This window comes from Callorhinus ursinus, unplaced genomic scaffold (assembly GCF_003265705.2).
Source record: "Callorhinus ursinus isolate GAN/ISIS: 27379988/994484 unplaced genomic scaffold, GSC_fseal_2.0 scaffold5, whole genome shotgun sequence".
Lineage (NCBI taxonomy): Eukaryota > Metazoa > Chordata > Mammalia > Carnivora > Otariidae > Callorhinus > Callorhinus ursinus.
This window is the reverse complement of record NW_027397067.1, coordinates 34,425,329-34,446,732: the sequence shown is the minus strand read 5'-3', so window position 1 is coordinate 34,446,732 and position 21,404 is coordinate 34,425,329. Positions and strand designations below refer to the sequence as shown.

The following is a 21,404-nucleotide window of genomic DNA, read 5'->3' as shown; positions in this document are numbered from 1 at the left end:
TCCCTTTTAAAAAAATATGGCAGAGAGGACAAAGGAAAGGGTTCGTCCACAGAGCCAGTGGACACTTCTCACCATATATTTTAGAAAAGATCAAGTACTAAATTCTAGAGCTCTAAAGTGTTAGTTTTACCATCTTGTCTTTTTTGAAGAGGAAAGAATATTTACAACAGTCTTATTTGTAATTAAAAAGATTCTAATGAAAATAGCCGTGTTGCCATCAAAAGAAATGGAGAAAACTTAAATTCATGTTATTAAGTGAGAGAAGCCAATCTGAAAAGGCTGCATACTGTATAATTCTAACTTTATCACGTTCTGGAAAAGGCAAAACAATGAGACAGCAAAAAAGACTGGTGATTCCCAGAAGTGGGGTTAGGGGAGAGGAACGAACAGGTGCAACAGAGGATTTTTAGGGCAGTGAAAATACTTTGTATGATACCATAAATGATGGATACATGTCATTATGTATTTGTCCAAACCCGTAGTGTATAACACCAAGAGTGAACCATAACGTAAACTATGGACTTTGGGTATTAAGATGCATCGGTGTAGGTTCATCGATTGTAACAAGTGTACCATAGGCTGTGGTGGGGAAAGCTCACAATGGTGAGGCTTTGTGTTTGTGGAGGCAAGGGGTATATGGGAAACCTCTGTACTTTCTCCTCAATTTTGCTGTTAACTTAAAAGCTGCTCTAAAAAACTAAAATTTTAATTTTAAAAAAGTGTTAATTCTTTAAAAGAACATTGTGTCCCTTTAGCATTATTATTTTGCTGCAAAGTCAGTCACTTTTGAAGGCTTTAAAGTTTCCATGTGGTACAGCCTTCCGGCACTACCAGGGGGAGGGGCCATGTGAACCAGCTTCCCTCGCTCTTTTGTCTCTGGGAAGGACTGAGTCACGGAGTGTCTAGCAACTGATTCAGGTCACTGTGAGTCAGGAGCAGACCTTGGGACAGATGAGTATTTCTGAGCACACTGGCACAATTATATACGCAGTTAAATTAAGCACAAGTATGCATTCTAGGACGTTTCAAAGTTTTTCTACACAATCTTCATTTTCTCTTCTAAATTTATCTGAAACCTTATGTGTTCTTTCTAAGTAATTCTAAAATAATAATTTGTTGGTATAAGAACACTTATGAAATCTAGAGAACTTGAAAAGACTAAAGGCAACTTCAATCTTTGCCGAGTTAGCTTTTCTTTTACAGAAAGTGTCTGTGTCAACACAGAATACCAGTGACAGTTTTACCTACTCTTCATCCATTATTGGGACAGTGCACATTTTGTGCAAATGTAAACAGAAATCCCTTAACATCTATCCCAATAAATGACCTTGATTTCGTCTCTTCAACTCTTTGTTTTTTTTTTTAAAGATTTTATTTTTAAGTGATCTCTACATCCAACATGGGCCTTGAATTTACAATCCCAAAATCAAGAGTCACATGCTGTACTGACTTAGCCAGCCTGGTGCCCCTCTTCTCAACTCTTAATCCACCTGAGAAGGTGGCTGGGTTTCTCTCAGTGCATTTGCAGGTGCAACAGTTGTATTGCTCTTCAGAAGTTATTTCCCACCGTCCTATGGAATAATCAGATAGGGCAGACCTTATTATTTTCTATATCAAAATGGAGCTGGGGTGCCTGGGTGGCTCAGTCGGTTAAACGTCTGTCTTGGGCTCACGTCGTGATCCCGGAGTCCTGGGATCCAGCCCAGCATTGGGCTCCCTGCTCGGCGGGGAGTCGGCTTCTCCCTCTCCCTCTGCCTCTGCCTGCCCCTCCCCCCGCCTGTGCTCAGGCTCGCACGCGCGCGCTCTCTCTCTCTCTGGCAAATAAATAAATAAAATCTTAAAAAAAATGGAGCTGGCATCAACATGGACAATAATCATTTATCTTTAGTTCATGCTCAGGAGGCACGGACATTTTACTTTTTATTTTATTTTTTTTAAGATTTTATTTATTTATTTGATAGAGAGAGATAGCGAGAGCAAGAACACAAGCAGGGGGAGCCGAAGGCAGACGCTTAACGACTGAGCCACCCGGGCGCCCGGCACGAACATTTTAGAGGAAAAAGAGATGGGGATATGCCTATACTCCCTGACTAGAGCATCAGATACGACACAGCCAGGCTAAGCCTCAGTATTCTTAACTGTTAACCTGCAGACATGAAATCCTTGTTTAGATTTCTTTTCTCAGTGGCCATTATAACCTGCAGTTAATGACTCACACTTGATATTCCTGAGAGTCTCCAAAGATTGGCACACATCAGAGTTGTGAAATGAATGGTTGAAAAAAATGTATTATTAGGAGGAAAGAAAGATAAAGGCTGAGGTACAAGGACAATAAAGCAATGGTATAGGTGCCAGGGTTTCTTAAGAAGGTGCAGGGATGGCTTTGGGTGGCCCATGACCCCTGATTATCACATGGAAAATTCTGTATGAATGCATCTGTGTGTATTTTTCTAAGAAGATTCTTTCTTCAGGTCTTCAAAAGGGCCTGAAACCCTTTTTTTCTCTCCCAAATTTAAGCTGAGGGTGGTTTCTCTCTGAATTCTTTAGTGAGCTGGCTAAACCTGATTTCGTATCACATTTTAGGCATTTTATGTATTGTTTGTGTTAAAATTTGCATTCCTTAGCTCATTTAATAGCTTGGCTGGGGGGTGCCTAGCTGGCTCAGTTGGAGGAGCACAGACTCTTGACTTCAGGGTTGTGAGTTCGCACCCTGGGTGTATGTATTACTTAAAGAAATAAACTTAAAAAATATTAAAAAAATAAAAGCTTGACTAAAAACTAAATACAAATTCATTCAAGTGGCTTCTTAAAAACACTCATTCTTCCCCGCGTTCCTTCACTCTCTACTTTTAATTTAAGCACATTTTCTCTTTTTCTTCAGGAATAGTTGACATACATTACTTTCATGTATACGACACAGTGATTCAACAACTATATACCTTATGAAATGCTCACCACGGTAAGTGTACTTACCATCTACCACTCTACAAAGTTATCACAATATTTATGCAGATTTTCTGTACATGATTAACATTCTCCAGTCACCAAACTCCTCACTTAATATGGTGACGTGATTTAGGATTTGGGATTATATTGTGATTATTTATAGATCACAGAATTATTTCTCATCTGAAAGATTTTTCTAACTGTCTCTATTACTAAGGAAAGGAGAGCGTCTATCTCAAATTAAACAGCTCCTCCTTAACTCTGGCTTTAACTGGTCAGAACCACAAACAGGGGAGGACCCAGGACACTGAGCCTCAGCAAAGTCACCTTCAGATTTTTTGTTTTTGCTTTCAACACGTTTTCCTAGCAGTTTTGATCCTTATTGCTTCCTTGTTTTTTCTAGAATAATCTTGTGGTTTTAAAGCACCTTTGATTTATGCACCTATGATTTAAGCACCTATGTTGATTTTATAAATACATTCCAGAATGAACTAGTGTAGCTGTTTTTATAATAAAAATCCTGTATTATAGATGTGAAATATTCAGTAAAGTTTTGAAAATACTGTAGCTTAAAGATGATTTCCGGAGTAAAGGGAGAAATGGGGAGGTATAAGTCAATGGGTACAAAGTTTTAGAAACACAAGATAAGTCCTAGAGATCTACTGTACAGCAGAGAGAAAAGTAGTTCACACACACTCTCACACACACATGCAAATAGTAATAGAGGGCAGGAAGAAACTTTTGGAGGTAATGGATAGATTTATGGCATCGATTATGCTGATAATTTCATGGAGGCATACTTACCTCTAATCTCATCAGGTTGTATACATTAAATATAGTTTTATGTACGTCGACATACCTCAATAAAGTGCTTTAAAAAAAGATATTTTCCATTTACATAGTGCTCCATGGTTTCTAATGTATCTCTCAGGTACTACTTCGTTCTCCAAACAAAGCAGGCAAAGCAGACATTGTACCATTGCATTTTACAAGTGAGGACCCTGAGACTCAGAGGCGGTGAGCCTTAGGCCACCTACCTAGACCTGGCATAGGTCAAAGTCAGTACTTTTGAATCCAGGGCTGGCCTCACCACCCATCCATCTCTTGACTTTTTTTCTTAAGCTTCAATTAAAGATAAACCCCAAACAAATCTTATATCAATATATACTGAGAAATTGGGTATAGAATAAAATTCTCTAGACCAAGTTTCTTAGCATTTGGCGGGGGTGGGGGGGGTGAGGGGGCGGGGGGATTCCTTCCTGGGCAGTTTGATGAAGTCCTTCTGCAATTATTATTTATAAATATGTAGAATGAAAATACATAGGATTACAAAGTAAACAAAACATGTTCAAATGTAGTTATCAAGATGTTTTAAGATGTGTAACACTGTGGGGTGCCTGGGTGGCTCAGTGGTTTGAGAGTCCCACTCTATTTCGGATCAGGTGGTGAGATAAAGCTCCACCCAGAGTCTACTTAAGCTTCTCTCTCCCTCTCCCCCTTTCTCTTGCACACGTGCTCTCTCCAAAAAAAATTTAAAAATAAAAAGTGTAACGCTGTACACTTTACTAATACATTTCTTTATTAAGACATTAAGTACCAAGATTAAAGAGTAAGTGCAATACCTAGTATAATTATGAAATCATGAAAATATAATTCAAAGTATCTGCAAGAATTGTATAGGGACATGAAAATATCGAATTTTTACTGGTAACAAAGTACTAACCATTGTGATTTGTTGCCTACATTCATAATAAAAGGAAATGCTAAATTTTACTTAAAGAAAATTGAAAAGAAGATGTAATATTTCTTCCTCATCCAAGTTCATGGACCCCTGAAGTCTGGACTCTGGGAATAAGAACCTGTTCTGGACTCTCAAGCCACGGGAACACGGTCCCTTCTCCATGCTTCCAATAAGCAGCATCATTTCCCTTTTCCCTTTTTTTAATGGTGAGAAGAGCAGCACGTACCTTCCAGGGTCTCGCACTGGACCAGGTTGATGTAGTCCTGCTGGGTCAGGAGGCTGGCCTTGCACCCTCGCACCAGGCCTTCCAGGTAGCCATGGTCCACGTTAAAGTAGAACTCGGCGCCCTCAAGCATGGGGAAAGAGATCACAGCCAATTTGGGCGGAAGCAGTTCTGGATCCTAATGGGCTCCTGAAGATTTGCTCTAGTCTGGAAAAAAGTACTAGCAGTTATCAGGAAGAAACCTATCAGCTGACAGTCAGGGTTTTCATGACTAGTTTCCTCTGGTTTCTGTGGCTTTCAACAGCATGCTCAGCCCTGTTTTCACAGCAACAGTGAATCAGCGAGAGAAGCCAAGTAAACCCGGACGCAAACCGCCACCGGGAGAGGGAGAGTAGGAGAGAGGGAGGGTCAGGTCTCTGCTCTGTCCCTCTCAGGGCAACTGGCCCCCTCCCAGCTTTGCCATTGCAAGTCCTGAAACACTTGATTTTGTGAACATTCCTCCCTCCATCTGAGCTTCTGAGCTTTCTGTTCTGAATTGCATTTGTCCTAAATTTCTTGAGGACTGCGAATATGAGAAAAGGGAGGGCTTTTTTTTTTTTAATTATGTTTTGTAAATAGATCAGTTGGGAACAGGCAGTTCGAAGAATCCTGAGAAGCTAATTCAGCAATGCAGTTGTTTGTAAAACAAATGTTCAGTAATGTCTTAACATTGCAAAGGCTAATAGCTGTTTACCCCCAACCCCTCCACACCCCCTGCTCCCTGCCCCCAGCCCCAAATCTGGGAGCAGAGCCCAGAAAGCAATCCTGGAGGCAAACATACAGAGCTGTAATTCTATAATAAGCCACTACCTTTACAAAATTGGACCATTTATAAGGCACTCTTTATTTTCTTTTTCCCATTTAAATCTCACAATCACTGGGACATATATCTGGGCAGATAGTATTATTACCCAAATCACAGATAAGAAACCAGATCTCAGAGTCTGAGAGACAGCTCAAACTGCACGTAATACAGTATGTACTTAATTAAGCCAGGACTTACTGAGTTTAATGCTCCAAAAAGGAGTGCTTGTTCTCTCCTATACTTAGCTCAAAAATTGTGTCAAATATCCTGAACACGAACACACACACACACACACACACACACACACACACACACAATATTTTGCTTTCATATATATGATGTCAAATTCTTAATTGAATTTAAAGTGTCAGAAATTCTCCAGTCTCTGTCTCAGTATTTTCAAACCAGGAGAAGCTAGATAAGATTAAATCACAAGAAATTCTGCTTTAGTTGTTGAAAATCGCAGAGAGCAAGACTTGGTTTAGCACAGTGTCCAGCATTTTGAAAGCATTTAATAAACAGCAGAGGTTCTTTTGATTACCACCATCATTATCCACCAAATTCCCTGAGTATGTTTTAGGTTGAATCATATGAACTTAAAAATTTTGTAGATCAAAAAATGGTTGCCTATCAGTAATTTTATACATTTCAATTTAATACAAACTTACAATTAAATAAATTATAAAACAAATTCATCATTCCCTAATCATTTTGGCATATTACTATTTATGCATTTGAGGTTATGTCTACTGTATATATATATGATAGATATTCTGTATAATGGCTTGTTACCATGCATTTCTCTTCAAGTAAGGGTTTAATGATATCATTATTGTAAGCTTGAAGTTGACCATGGTGGAAGTGTTTAAAACGGGGAAATAGGCAAATGATAAAAATCAGGGCTTGATTTATTGTTGGTTGTTTGTCCAGACTTGAGAACATGTTAATAATGCAAATTAAACTTAAAAGTATGTGGTATCTCTCTAGCCATTACATTGTGAATTGCAAATTTTGGAGAAATAGTCTCTTAGTATTCAAAAACCCTTATCTGATTTAGCAAAGAACATTCACATAATAAGGAACAAGTGAAGTTCTGATATATGTCTTTATTGTTTCAATTTCATTCTACTCTTTAGTGTAAATAAAAATATCAACCATCATTCAGGGGCGCCTGGGTGGCTCAGTTGGTTAAGCCTCTGCCTTCGGCTCAGGTCATGATGCCAGGGTCCAGGGATCGAGCCCCACTTCAGGCTCCCTGCTTCTCCCTCTCCCTCTGCCTGTCTCTCTGCCTACTTGTTCTCTCTATGTCTCTATCAAATAAATAAATAAAATCTTAAAAAAAATCAGCCATCATTCATCTTGGAACTACATTTATTTGTTGGTTGAAACAAAGTTTGGCTACAGATACTGGAGTTGAACAAAGATCAATGAAAGCATTCTGTGAAAATTGATGGACCATATGGAATTTTCAATGTGGAGTATTATTTTATTGTTATTTGTAAATTGTGTGGTCATATCTTTTATAATAGTAAAATTTATAATAAACATATACAAACATATTTTGGGGGGAGAGCCAGTGGTTAAACACTTATAGTACAACACACAATCCTCATCGTTTTGCCCAGAGCTAGCCTTGCATGTCAACATGCTAAAAAAAAAATTTTGTGTATGTGTGTGTGCAAAAAGACGTTTTAACTTGCCATCCTTTACATTTATATGCAGAGCCAAGTTCCAACGTTGCTTTAAAATGATAGATCAGGGGCTCCTGGCTGGCTCAGTCTGTAGAGCATGCGACTCTTGATCTCAGGGTCATGAGTTTGAGCCCCATGTTGGGTGTAGAGGTTACTTAAAATTTTTTTCTTAAAAGACTACAAAATAATTAAAAAAATGACAGATACCAACTTCCTCTGTGATTACAAAATTCATGAATGAAGCAGGCCAAATATTTCTCTTCACATAATCCTTTAAACTTGGCACAAACAAAAATGTCTCATTCCTGCTAAAGGTACTTATCAGAGATGAGATGCAACTCCTGAGAGAGGAGAGGAAACCCAGTGCAGTGACACGCATCTGGAGCTTCTTTATAAATGTGTCCCCATGGTGCAAACAAAAGAAAAATGTTCATTTTAGTGTTTAAACTACCAGTGACGTTTAGGAGAGAGCTTGCACTATGGCAGAGTATGGGTTTAAGTTACTTCCCCTCTAAGCACCAGGGTTTCCATGTGTAAAATGAGGATAATAATACTTACCTTGATACGGAGAAAGGGGAACCCTTCTACACTGCTGGTGGGAATGCAAGCTGGTGCAGCCACTCTGGAAAGAAGTATGGAGTTTCCTCAAAAAGTTGAAAATAGAGCTACCCTACGACCCTGCAATTGCACTACTGGGTATTTACCCCAAAGATACAAATGTAGGGATCCGAAGGGGTACATGTACCCCAATGTTTATAGCAGCAATGTCCACAATAGCCAAACTATGGAAAGGGTCCAGATGCCCATCAACAGATGAATGGATAAAGAAGATGTAGTATATATAGACTATAGAATATTATGCAGCCATCAAAAAAACCGAAATCTTGCCATTTGCAATGACGTGGATAGAACTAGAAGGTATTACGCTAAGCGAAATAAATCATTCAGAGAAAGACAATTATCATATGATCTCACTGATACGAGGAATTTGAGAAACAAGACAGAGGATTATAGGGGAAGGGAGGGAAAAATGAAACAAGACAAAACCAGAGAGGGAGACAAACCATAAGAGACTCTTAATCTCAGGAAACCAACTGAGGGTTGCTGGAGGGGAGGGGGGTGGGAGGGATGCGGTGGCTGGGTGATGGACACTGGGGAAGGTATGTGCTATGGTGAACGCTGTGAATTGTGTAAGACTGATGAATCACAGACCTGTACCCCTGAAACAGATAATACAATATATGTTAATAAAAAATAAAAATAAAAATACTTACCTCATAGTTGATAGTAAAGACTAAGTCAGAGAAAATCCTTAGAAAGGTTAACACATGTAGGCATGTGTACTAAGTATGTAATAAAAGAAACTACTGCGATGGCTTCCCTCTTCCTCCTGTTACTACCAACCACCGCAATCCTAATCTTTTAACACTAGACCTTCAGGCCAGGAACAGTGTTTCACTCATCTTTCTGTCTCTCAACTGCTGAGTAGCACACCTTGAGGGCAGCTGTTTGCTGGGGGAACCAGAAGTAGACTTCTAAAATGACCTAACTTGCTCTTACAGTCCTTAGCTCTGTGTTTCTCTAGGAAACCCTGTATTTGGTATGTGTATTTGAGGAATGAGGTTATTTGGGGGGTTTTGCCACATGATTCATATGTGTGTGTATGCTTATAAGACATATAGGATTTATTGTGACTTTGTCTCAATTTTAAGAGCTTTCAAGTGTCATTAGCTTCATAGCATCAGAGGATCAACTTATTTTTCCAAGAAATAGAGATACTCCTTGGAGAGATACAGTGTCTGTTATCCTAAAAACAAAGAGTTTTTTTTGTTTGTTTCTAGACACGGTAGGCTCTTCAAAGGACAGTGAATAAGCAAAGAAGATCCAGGCTGCTTCCCATGAACAGTCTTCTGGACGTTTTTGTTTTTGTTTTGTTTTTAAAGATTTTATTTATTTATTTGTCAGAGAGAATGTGAACACAAGCAAGGGGAGTGGCAGGCAAAGCAGGAAGAGGGAGAAGCAGGCTCTGCGCTGAGCAAGGAGCCTGATGCAGACCCGATCCTAGGACCCTGGGATCATGACCTGAGCCCAAGGCAGACACTTAACTGACTGAGCCACCCAGGTGTCCCTGGACATTTTGATGTAGTGGACTAAGGCAGGCCAAGGCCTTGCTAAGCTCTGAGGTAGTTCTCAAGGTGGACAGTCACACCACTTTTGAACAGTCTCTGGGAGTGTCTTTAGAGGCAGAGTGTTGGGTAGGATTCACCTTGGGGTGGAAGGAGTATGCCATCCTCAATGATACAGTCAAAGGCCAAGTCAAAGCCTTTTCCTAAAGCTGTATGTACTGGTTGTTGGTTTAAATTTTAAAGCATTACATGTCCCATAATATAATCTATAACCGCCATGTAAGCATCACCCAGCTTCACTAATAATCCACTCAGAGCCAATTTTGATTTAGCTGTACCAGGTATCAGAAGCTTTTCTGCATAAGGCAAGATAGCAAACATTTTAGGCATCGTGGGCCATGTTGTTTCTATTGCAACTACCCTACTCTGCCATTGTTGCAGGAAAGCAGCCATAGATCACACATAAATAAATGAGCATGACATGTTCTAATAAGCTTCATTTTCAAAAACAGGTGGTGGGCCGGATTTGGCCTCTGGGCCATAGTTTGCCACTGCCTGATACAACCTGATATAACCTTGCCCATTTACTCCTCACCCTGAATTATTTTCAAGTAAACCCAATATATCATGTTAGTTTATGCCCAAATTTCAGTATCTCTAAAAGATAAGGACCATTTTATAATAAAATTATAATTCTATCATAATACTAAAGTTATTTATTGATATTAAATATCCAATGTTCAAATTGTCTCAGCATTTTTTTTTTTACACATTTGGTTTGTTTGAATGAGGAGACGTCACAATTGGTTTATATGTCTCTTAACTTTCTTCTAGGTATACTTTCCCTTCTGCTAGTGCTATTTTTTAAGAAACTGGGTCACATGTTCTATAGAGGTTTCCACAGTTTGGAATTTGCTGATTGCCCCTGAGGTGTCATTTAACTTGTTGCTCTGTCTCCTGTAATTCCTATAAATTGGTAGTTAGATCTGGAAGCTAGATTACCCTTATGTAGCATTGTTTTGGAAGAACACTTCACAGCGGTATTGAGTATTTCCATGAGGATACATGTAACATCTGTCTCTCCCTGCTTTTTTTTTCTTTCTAAAGATTTTTTTCTTATTTTTAAGTAATCTCCGGAGTTGGATGCTTAGCAGACTGAGTCACCCAGGTGCCCCTAACTTATAGTTCTTATATAGAAAGGCAGGATAAATGCTTAATTAACTACTACTTACCACTTTTCCAAATAATGAGTTTGTTCCCTAGCATCCTCCGAAAGTGACCAATAAGAGTTTTAATTTTATAAAAAATAGTGTTTTTAGGGCACCTGGGTGGCTCAGTTGTTGAGCGTCTGCCTTCGGCTCAGGTCACGATCCTTGGGTCCTGGAATCAAGCCCCGCATTGGGCTCCCTGCTGGGCAGGAGGCCTGCTTCTCCCTCTCCCACTCCCCCTGCTTGTGTTCCTGCTCTCGCTGTCTCTGTCTCTGTCAAATAAATAAATAAAATCTTAAAAAAAAAATAGTGTTCTTAATTTATGGATTTCAACCTAGCCAGCATGTTCTTTTGCTATAACTCTGGTAGTTTTTGACAGCTTCCTTGCTTTCTGTAATGACAGGACGTTCCATGCTCATTTTTGTACAGTTTCTGCCCAGACCTGGAATCAGCTATTTTTCCCAAAGCTCTGGTTTAACACCGCGTTCAGAAAGAGGCAAAGTCTCTGCAGCGTCGTTGGCGATGCAGCACGTGGCCATGGCCCTGCGCTGTTCTCTGGAAGCTAAGGTCAGTAACCAGGGATGGTGGAATTCTCAGAGCAGATGTGCTTAGTAGAGGCAGTGCTTTTGTAGATGGGTTTGCTATTACCTTTCCTTAACGCTCCCCTGCACTTTAGCTGTTCTAATTGGAACTTGTCAAAACAAAGCAAACCTCCCAGGTCAGCCCAGGAAAAACATTATCCTGAAAAAAATGAGTTTTAAAGCCACATGAACTGAACTCCTGTGTATGTTCTTCAAGAACCTCAACTTGATTAACGTGGATTACGGTGAGAAAAAACGGAAAGCATGTTAACTGAATTCTGAACTCGGCACCGGAACGTTGCAGGCAAACCAAGATGACTCCCTTGACGTTGATTGCCAACAGCTTTCGTGTTACCCAGCCGCGGTCCGCTTCTGGCTTCACTTAACTCTTATGAACAGGAGAATTTGCAAACTGTCATCAGAATCATTGACTTTTCTGGGCTACTTTATGTTTGAGGTTAGAAGTGGAATTATATACACTTTGTTGATTTTGGATTACTCAAAGTTTTAAGGGTATTTTAATATTTTCTTCTTCCTGAAGAGAAAACTACAAGTATTTCAGGTGTTGGCTGGCTATGAAACCTGTTCGGTCGGTGATTTGCAATGTGCTGTCTGCCCTAATGATTCACTTTTTGTACTTTAACAAAAGAGTATTTTTGCTTTCATGTATTAACTAAACCTGGACCGAATACAGTACATACCTTCCTTCATAATATCTCATTGTTCCTCAGTGACCCTATTTCATTTATTGCAAAATCTGCTCTATGGCAAAAATTTTTAATCTGATTAGAAAAGAACAAAAATCAACCATCACTCAAAATATCCAGATACAATATTTACATAGGTATGACTATGCAAAGTTAAAAAGTTCAGAATCTTGGAATGGCTATTTGTTTCCAAAGCTTAAGGACATTAATTAGTACTTTAATCCAAATTCCATATTCTGAATAATTATCTGAGAAAGATGATCATTTCCTCTTACATTTTATATTTTGTTCTTTTTGTTTTCTGCTCACCAAAGCAATGCATACTTTTTGCAAAACTTCAACCATAACAGAAATACATGAGATGAAGTTGCCTCTAATACCACTCTGAAGAGATAACCACTAATAACAGTTTGGATGGACATTGGAAAATGTCATTTAAGCTCCAAACTCTTTGCCACTGTGGTGCCAGACTTAAATTTTCAAGGAGAGGGTCATTTTGGTTTTGAACCACAAGAGGTCACCATAACATTATAGTAAGCCTCTTTTCATTTGCTTTAACTTACTATAAATCTTTTCATTTGAAGAATGTCACATCAAAGTTTAAACAAGTGACTTCCAGTTGTTTATGTTAAAAGATTTCTTTTAGACCTCTCACTAAGTTCAAGGAGTCCTGCCAAGACCTGTCTCTTACTCCTTGCCCTAAGCCATCATTTGTCTTCATAAATGCAAGCCCTTCTTTTCTTCTTTCTAGACTACAAATTATTTTTTTTTACTTTTTCATCTGTTATTTCACAAACTGGTTTCATTTACCCTTTATATTCACAGCAATTTATCTTGTTTTCAGCATCCCTGAGAGATGTTCTGGGGGAAGGAGGGGAAGAAAACGTCTGTGGACAAATAGGTTTGAGAAATGCAATAGATAAGTATATCCCACCTTGGACAAAGTTCATATTAACATAAAAAATCTGAGAAGTCCTTTGGTAATTAAAACTGGTTAACTTTAAAACAGCATTTTTCAAACAATTGGTTGGACAGTAGCTCCCTTTCTTTGGGTAAGTCATGCCTTTAACAACCAGAAGTAGTATTCTTTGGAACACTTGGGAAACCCTGATTTATAACATTAATTATTTTTAAATGTTATAAAGCTCATATTGTACTGTTATATAAACAATATCTGTAACTTGAAGAAATTATGTGTTTTTTTGAATTCACGTGTATTTTATTTTGTTTTTTTTAAAGATTTTATTTATTTATTTGAGAGAGCGAGAATGAGAGAGAGAGAGCACATGAGAGGGGGGAGGGTCAGAGGGAGAAGCAGACTCCCTGCTGAGCAGGAAGCCCGATGTGGAACTTGATCCCGGGACTCCAGAATCATGACCTGAGCCGAAGGCAGTCGCTTAACCAACTGAGCTACCCAGGCACCCTGAATTCACGTGTATTTTAAAATGTAACAACCTTATAATGTTTTCTTCTCTCCTATAAGTGTTTCCCGTTTTTAAAATTTTTTCTATCTTGATGGCAGAGATCCCAGGACCTGTCTGGCTATAATGGTAAGCTCCTATGGTAATTACATGAACTAATGATGGAAAATTCACCACTAGGTATAATAAATGGCATTATTATGCCAAGAACACTATTTCTATGAGGAAGTATGAACTAAGAAAAATAAATTATTATAGGTAGAAAGGTCATTATTTTACATTATTATAAGGCTAGAAAAATGTCACAGAAGAAAGATTTATAATCAGAAAAGATTTTATACTAATAAACCTTAAAATCAGAATAGGACGGGACCTTGGATGTCATTTAACATAATGTCACACCAACTGCAGAAATAGGGAGGAACTCATGTTTTTTTGAGACTAATCATTAAATTTTCAGGTATTTCCAAGTATTAAAAATATCTATTTCCCAGTAAAGAAAAACATGCTTCCATAGAACTCCAATACACTATTCTATTTCAGCAAGATAGGTTTTTTTTTAAAGATTATTTGGTTCACCAAATTCCCTAAAAAATTATTACAAAATGGCTTTTAAAAAACATTTGAAATGATTTTTTTTCCAGAAAAGAAACCTCTTAACCTAAGAGTGCTTCAAATGCCACATGGAATAGAATTCTAAAATATATAGGGAAATGACAGAGAAGTTGCGAACATAAAAAAATCCCTCTCACCTTAAAGAAAGGGAAACTCAGCTTCAAAAGAGTTGAGGATTTTTTTTTTTTTAAACAAACATGAGAAATCCATAATGGCAGAACTGGGATTAGAACAAAGATATTCTGACTCCAGTTTTTTGATTCATTCCACTATTTTAAAAGTAATTTATAAGCTGTTCATAATTTTACACAAATATGAGTTTATTATTCAATTGTCCTTAGAGCTATATTCTGAAATGGAGTTATTCTTCTGGGGGAGGAAAAAACCTACACTTCTCTATTTGCACCACTAGATGGCACGTTATTGAATGACCCACAGTAGGCACAGGACCGCTTATAGATCTAGAGTGGTAAATAGGGTCATTGAAAAGAGTGGTGAATTGCAAAGTCACAAAAGATAGGAAGTTGTAAAGATTTAGGTGAATGGGATTTGCTTGCTGAGAGTGAGGTCATCATTTCTTCCACTTTACTGGGAAAGTAGTGAGAGCCAGTTCGCTTTGGTGATCTCACATCTGTGTGGTGAGTAGAAAACGAGAAGGTTTAATCAAAAGTCCTGAGACTGATTACACAGGGCATTTCAGCATCAGAATGTTTCCACTGTAGAAGACCTTTCGGAGTACAATGCAAGAGGCAGAAATAATAAAGGAAAAAACTGAAAAGACTTTTACACAAATATTTAAAATACCTGTGTAATGGGTCTCCTGGCTGGCTAGGTCCCTAGAGCAGGAGACTTTTGATCTCAGGCTTAGCACTTACCTTAAAAAAAAAAAAAAAAAAAAAATCCTCTGTGTTGAAGGGGATGATGGTAGCACATTCCAGTGTCCTCTACACAGTGGAACTAAATATTCAATAGCAAAGGAATGCTTAATTACATTGTAGAGCATATACATGATGGAATGCTGGTCAGCCATTTAAAATCATGCTTTAGAGGGATGCCTGGGTGGCTCAGTCGGTTAAGGGGATGCCTTCGGCTCAGGTCATGCATGATCCCAGGACCTTGGGATCAAGCCCTGCAGTCAGGCTCCCTGCTCAGCGGGGAGCCTGCTTCTCCCTTTCCTCCCAGGGGCTCTCTGTTGCTATCTTTGTCTCTCTCTCTCCAAATAAATAAATAAATTCTTAAATTTTTTTTGAATTAAATCATCCTTTAGATAAATGTATATTTTTTTGAGATGGGAAAATGAGGGTACGGACAGGCAGAAAAAAATGTTACTTTGCATTATATACACCATGATATTTTTAATAAATAATAAAATACAAACATGGAAGTGAATGACATTTATATACATCTATAAGTTAAAGTTGTTTCTCTCTCTCTCTCTCTCTCTCCACTCCTCTCCACCCCTACATCCTGTGGCAGCTACCTCATATCCCCATTTTCCTAGAGGTAAGGCATTTGGGGGTCTATGAATTAATTGTTTAGATGGCCAGTTTTGCCATTTGTGAGTTATAGCACTGAGTATGGCTGTGAATCTTTGGTTTACATTTTAATGACTTTTAAATTTGAAAGTCTAAAATAGTATTTTCAAATTGTGGTTTGTAGACCATTTGCATTGGGTTAAAAATGCAGATTCTTGGGCTCTTTCCCAGGCTCAATGAATCTGAAACTTGGGAAATGGCATTCTGGAATTTGCATTTTAAACTAGCTCCCTGAGTTTTGTTTTTTTTTTTAAGATTTTATTTATCTGACAGAGAGAGACACAGCGAGAGAACAGGAACACAAGCAGGGGGAGTGGGAGAGGGAGAAGCAGGCTCTCTGTTGAGCAGGGAGCCTGATGCGCGGCTCGATCCCAGGACCCTGGGATCACGACCTGAGCCGAAGGCAGTCGCTTAACGACTGAGCCACCCAGGCGTCCCTCCCTGAGTTATTTTTATGCATGTTAAAATTTGAGAATGATTGGTAATGGCTAGGATCAAGGGTGAGAAAAATGAAAGCAAAAATATTTGAAATAGTGAATGATTTTAAGCACTGTATTTTATTTATTAGACTTCTTGTCTGAACTATTTTTCTGGCAAATGGTTTTTACTCCACATTTTATTTTTTTTAAAGATTTTATTTATTTATTTGAGAGAGAGAATAAGATAGAGCATGAGAGGGGGGAAGGTTCAGAGGGAGAAGCAGACTCCCCACTGAGCAGGCAGCAGGACTCGATCCCAGGACTCCAGGATCATGACCTGAGCCAAAGGCAGTTGCTTAACCAACTGAGCCACCCAGGCACCCTTACTCCACACTTTAAAAGATACACACATATAGGGACAAACCCATGATGTAATTTTAACAGCCTGAGATCTTCCCACCAGCCACCCCAGAAATTTACTACTTCATGAAAGCACCAGCATGATTTGGAAATTGAAGTGAATAAACCAAGAAAGAATGTCTTGAAAAACAAAACAAAACAGCAATTCAGAAATAAAGCCTTATATAATGGAGGAATAAAATCTGGACTTAAACATTCTCTGCTATTCCTGAAGCCAAACATCACCTGACACATTTGGACACCAGAAGGGATGATTATTAATAGAGTGAAGAAAATTAGTCTTGAAAGCCTTCACAGCCGGCTTCAGCTTGACCATGGGCTCCTCTTGGGTAGAAAGGCTTTGTCCTACATTCTGAGACTAATGTTTTGGAAGGAAACTGTGACCTCCAATTTCAATCCCCAGCAGGTTTCTCCAAAATGTTGGCGTGAAACCACTGGTCTCAGACTAACAGTTGGAGAGAAGAGTATTGCCAAGAATTCAGTGGAGGGTGTTCTAAGCAGAGAAAGCTATTTCCCTTGGAGAGAAAGGCTTGTGTGAGAATTGTATCTGGTACATGTGGAAATGCCTCGAAACCACAAGTCAATCAAGAACCAAGGTTCTTTTCCCTGTCGACTTCTTTTAAAGAGTTTGGTTTGGCTTAACTATTACAGCAAGGAAATCCACGGCATGTCTCAGTAAATAGTAACAAAAACATTGGTTTATTTAAGTTAGAAATCAGTCTCTAAACCACTGGTGCTTGAAATATTTACGAAAACTGCAAAAATTCTTTGAATACAAGTTTTGATTTTTGTTAAAGTGCTCATCTGAAAATAGTTCATCTAGATAATTCAGACATTGCTTTCTTTTCATAATAATTTTTTTGGTAGTTGGTATCTGAGGCAGCCCTGAGAACTGCACCTTGAGAACCTCTTACTTTCGGGAACTTGACTGAGGTCTAGCCTCTGTGCTTTGAAATCTACTGCTGCGTTTGCGCAGAGGCCGCCTGCTCCCCCAGCACTGGCGTGGGGGGAAACCTAAGACCTGTTCCTGAGAGACAGGGGACTCTTTTCTCAGATGGTTTTGGCTCAAGGACTTCCTGATGACACTCTACATGGCACTTTAGGACTCAACCTTTTTTAATGACTCTTTTAGTCTTTTTTGGCTCCCTCCCTGTTTCCTTTCGCACAAGCATTTCAAAGAATAAAATTCTTGCACATTTAGTCCTGTTTTGGCACCTGCTTCTTGCAGGGCCTGGAATAACACACTATGTCTTTGGTAGTTTCTTCAATCAGAATTACATCCTGATGGGAGGTTAAAGTGGTTGAATTTGAAGTGTAGGAGTAGACATGCATTTTTTTTTTCCATAAAGGAAGAATATGGAACTAGAATTGAGACTGCAGGGATGCAAAATTATAAAATGTCCTACTCTGCTGAGATGCCACTGATAGTCATTTATCCCTTTTGTATTTCCATTTTCTTCTTAAACATCTTCGATCCTTTTTGAAATTTTTATTTCTCTATCTCCTAGCAACTGCACATTTTCCTTGTGAGGGGTTTTATCTGAAATCACATGTGTTTGTAGTTATCTCAACTTAATTTTTAAAATTATTTCTACAGTTATCTCAGACCTTTGAAAAGTTTATAAAATGAAATCCCACAGAAGTGAATAGAAAGGGGCGGCTGGGTGGCTCAGTCAGTTAAGTGTGTGCCTTCAGTTCAGGTCATGATTTTGGGGTTCTGGGATCCAACCCCATGTCAGGCTTCCCACTCAGAGGAGAGTCTGCTTCTCCCTTTCCTGCTTCCTCCACCCCTCCCCCAGCTCGTGCTCGCTCTCTCTCCTTCTCAAATAAATAAATAAAAAAATCTTTAAAAAAATGAATATAAAGGACTTAACTATGGCAAAATCAAAGCGTTTGATTACAGAGGTATGTAAAAACATACAGATGTGCATACATTCATATTGATTCAGTCTGATAATAGTTTTAATGTCTATTGGCTACAGACTGAATCAACAAGAATTTATGGAGATCTTCCCTTTTTTTTTCAACGGCTAGATGGACACAGTGGTCTGGGTCCTCAAGAGACTTACTATCTAGTTATGATTAGACTTGACCACATGAAAGATCACAGAAACCCAGGCTTGGAAGAGGTTTGAATATTCATCAAGTCCAATCACTTTGAATATTCTCTTCCCCAACAAGGCCAAGTGCTTAAGAGACTACTTAACTCCAGTGAGAAAAAGAGCCTGCAATTTCATCTCTAGCTATCTTTGACTTTTGAAATGCCTCTTTATAATGAAGTTTCCCTCTCTGGTCTGTGTTCTACCTCTGAGGAAGCCAGTTTCGAAGATGGCCCCCTCAAATGCCCACCTCCTGGTAGTCACAGCCTTGCTTGGCTCCTGCCCACAGGGTACCAGAGTTGTGTGACCAGGAACAGATGGCAAAGGTGATGGGATGTCACTTCTGAGATGGAGTTATAAAAGACTGCAGCTTCGGTTTTGAGTGCTTTCTTCCTCCTTCCCTGGTGCATATTCCCTGGTTCTCTTCCTCTGTTGTGGGGGAAGCTGGCTGCTTGCTGTGTGGAGAGGACATTCAGGCAACCTGTGGAGAAGCGCGTGCGAGGAGGCTGTTCAACAGCCAGCAGGGAACTGAGACTTGCAATAGTTACAGACATAAAATTGGAAGGGTGTTCAGGCTTAGTGGAGCCATGAGCTGCCTGCAGCCTCATTGGACAGCTTGACGGTAACTTCCTGAGACCCTGCACCAGATGCACTCAGCTAGGGTGCACCCGTCCTAGGTACCTGATCTTTGGAACTGGGAAAAAATAAATCCTTGTTGTTTGAAAGCTGCTAAATTAGGGGGAAATTTGTTATAGAATAATAGATAACTAATACCCCTTGAAGTCATTTACTTATATTTGTTTTCAATGTAACATATTTAATTATATATAATATATAATAATAATGATATTTATTGAGCAACTATACTCTTCCACGTACTGTTCTAAGTGCTTTACATGAGTTAAGTTATTCACAAAAACCCTATGACATTTATATTGTTATTATTTCAGGTTCCTAGATGAGAAAAATTGTGGGGGGTGCCCAGAAGGTTAAGTAACCTTCCTAAGGTCATAGAGCTGGTAGAGAGTGTCAATGGGACTTGAACGTGGGAGTTCTATTTTCTGAGCCAAGCTCTCAGGAGGTCACATCAAGCTGTAGGCTGGCGCTCTAGCCATCTCAAGGCCCAGTGGGGGTTGGAGAATCTGTTCCCAAGTTTGCTCACATAGTTGTCAGCAGGCCTAATTCCTTACTGTTTATTAGCCAGAGGCTTCCTTCCTCACCACAGGAATTCATCTCATTAGTGAGTTTAAAAATGAGATCACACCACAAAGGGCTTTCTTTTTTTCTGCCCACCAACATATTATAAATGTTTTTTGATGTAACTAAACATTTCTAACCATCATTTTTTTAAGGCTTTGGATTCAAATTGCCACCTTGAAAAGACAGAATTTCTTTAGGCGAATCAGCTAAAATAGTGAAACACTTTCCCACTTGAATTGATGCACTAAAACAGGGAAACCTCATTCACCATGATGGCTGTCCGCTTCTTGGTTTGCTACTATAAAAAAAGTGAAATTTGTGTTTTTATTTGACAACAGAGCTCTTACCTACAGTATAGTACTACATATACTAATAATTTGTCTTCTTTTTTGTAATTATAAGGTAAAGAATGTCTAAGACTTGAAATTCTACAAAAGTTAGGTATTCTTTATTTAGTGCCAAATGCAGAGAGATATGCAAGTTAACATGAATAATTCACTACTGTAGTGAAGGAAAAACATTTTCAGTCATTGAAAATTTCTTCCTGACTTGTCCGGATTATGGTCTTTGTTTCTTCTTTCTTTTTTGGTAAGGTGTCCTGAGAGTGAGAAATAGTCTGCCAAGGGAAGCAGGAAAGTTTCTCCTGTCTCTGACTTTCACACAAAGGCATCCTACTTAGAGACTCTTTTATTACTTGTTCATGGGAACAAAGCTCAGCAAGCAGCTTTGCACTCTTGCTTGCATGCAGTCGCATTGCTGTGTTTGTGAAATTGGCTTAAAAGAGCCCCATGCGAGTTGTCATTACAAACACAAATCCTACACCTTGGGAAAAAGGAAGTCAATCAGATGAACACCTTCAAACCGATGTTTCAGGCATGAGATCACTTTAGGGAAAATGGAATTCCAGCAGGAGGGCTCTTAAGAGAAGTAAGACTTGAAAAACAACCACAGCCAAGTTGCAGCTATTCCAGAAGTATCTAATTCTAAATGAAACAAATTCTTCATGTTATCTGTTTAAAATATCTTTTGGTTATATGTATTGTTTTTAAGATACGAGAGGGTATAGAGTGGTAGGGCTTCCCAGTGTTTCATTTCTTGTGATATCCCTAATTTCTTGTTCTACTCTCCATTACTGAACTGTACTGAAGATCGACAATAGACTAGAATACAAAATGTTGATAATTTTTTTTCATGTTTTCCACTAATCTTGCTCATGTAAGAGTTAAATGAATTCTTTCTAAATGATCATCTGAGTCTTTCATGGGTTTTGTTTTGGCATAATTCCTTACATGCTCTCAGTGGAATACCCTTTAAAAGAGTTGGATTATAATTTACGGGTATAGGTCTCACAGGTCAAGTTACAGAAATCTATTTATGAAGTACAAGCCAGGGCGTTACTTTAGGAAGTTTCTATGGGTTCAGAATCTGTATTGCCCGGAATAATTTTTAGGATTTATCCTCTTTTTTTAGGATTTAACTTCTAACTCTGATTTTTAAAAACTAGTTATAGGATGGAACCTAGCATGGAGTGATTGGAGCAATATATTACATATTGTTATGAATATTATGGCTGACAATGTCATAAGAATTTGTGACTTTGGGGCAATGAGTGGAAGTTGAGAATGAGG

At 38.8% G+C, this 21,404-nt stretch overlaps 1 protein-coding gene across 2 annotated transcripts in view; it reads right to left on the bottom strand.

Moving 5' to 3' along the window:
• Window positions 1–5,405, bottom strand: part of ATP6V0D2 (ATPase H+ transporting V0 subunit d2) — a 43,116-nt gene extending 37,711 nt beyond the window's left edge. For both annotated transcript variants that reach the window (XM_025870794.2, XM_073892936.1), the window contains exon 1: window positions 4,914–5,405. In XM_025870794.2, the coding sequence (XP_025726579.1) occupies window positions 4,914–5,043 (130 nt within the window). In that variant the 5' untranslated portion in view covers window positions 5,044–5,405. The remainder of the gene's footprint in view (window positions 1–4,913) is intronic.
• Between the last annotated feature and the right edge of the window lie 15,999 nt (window positions 5,406–21,404).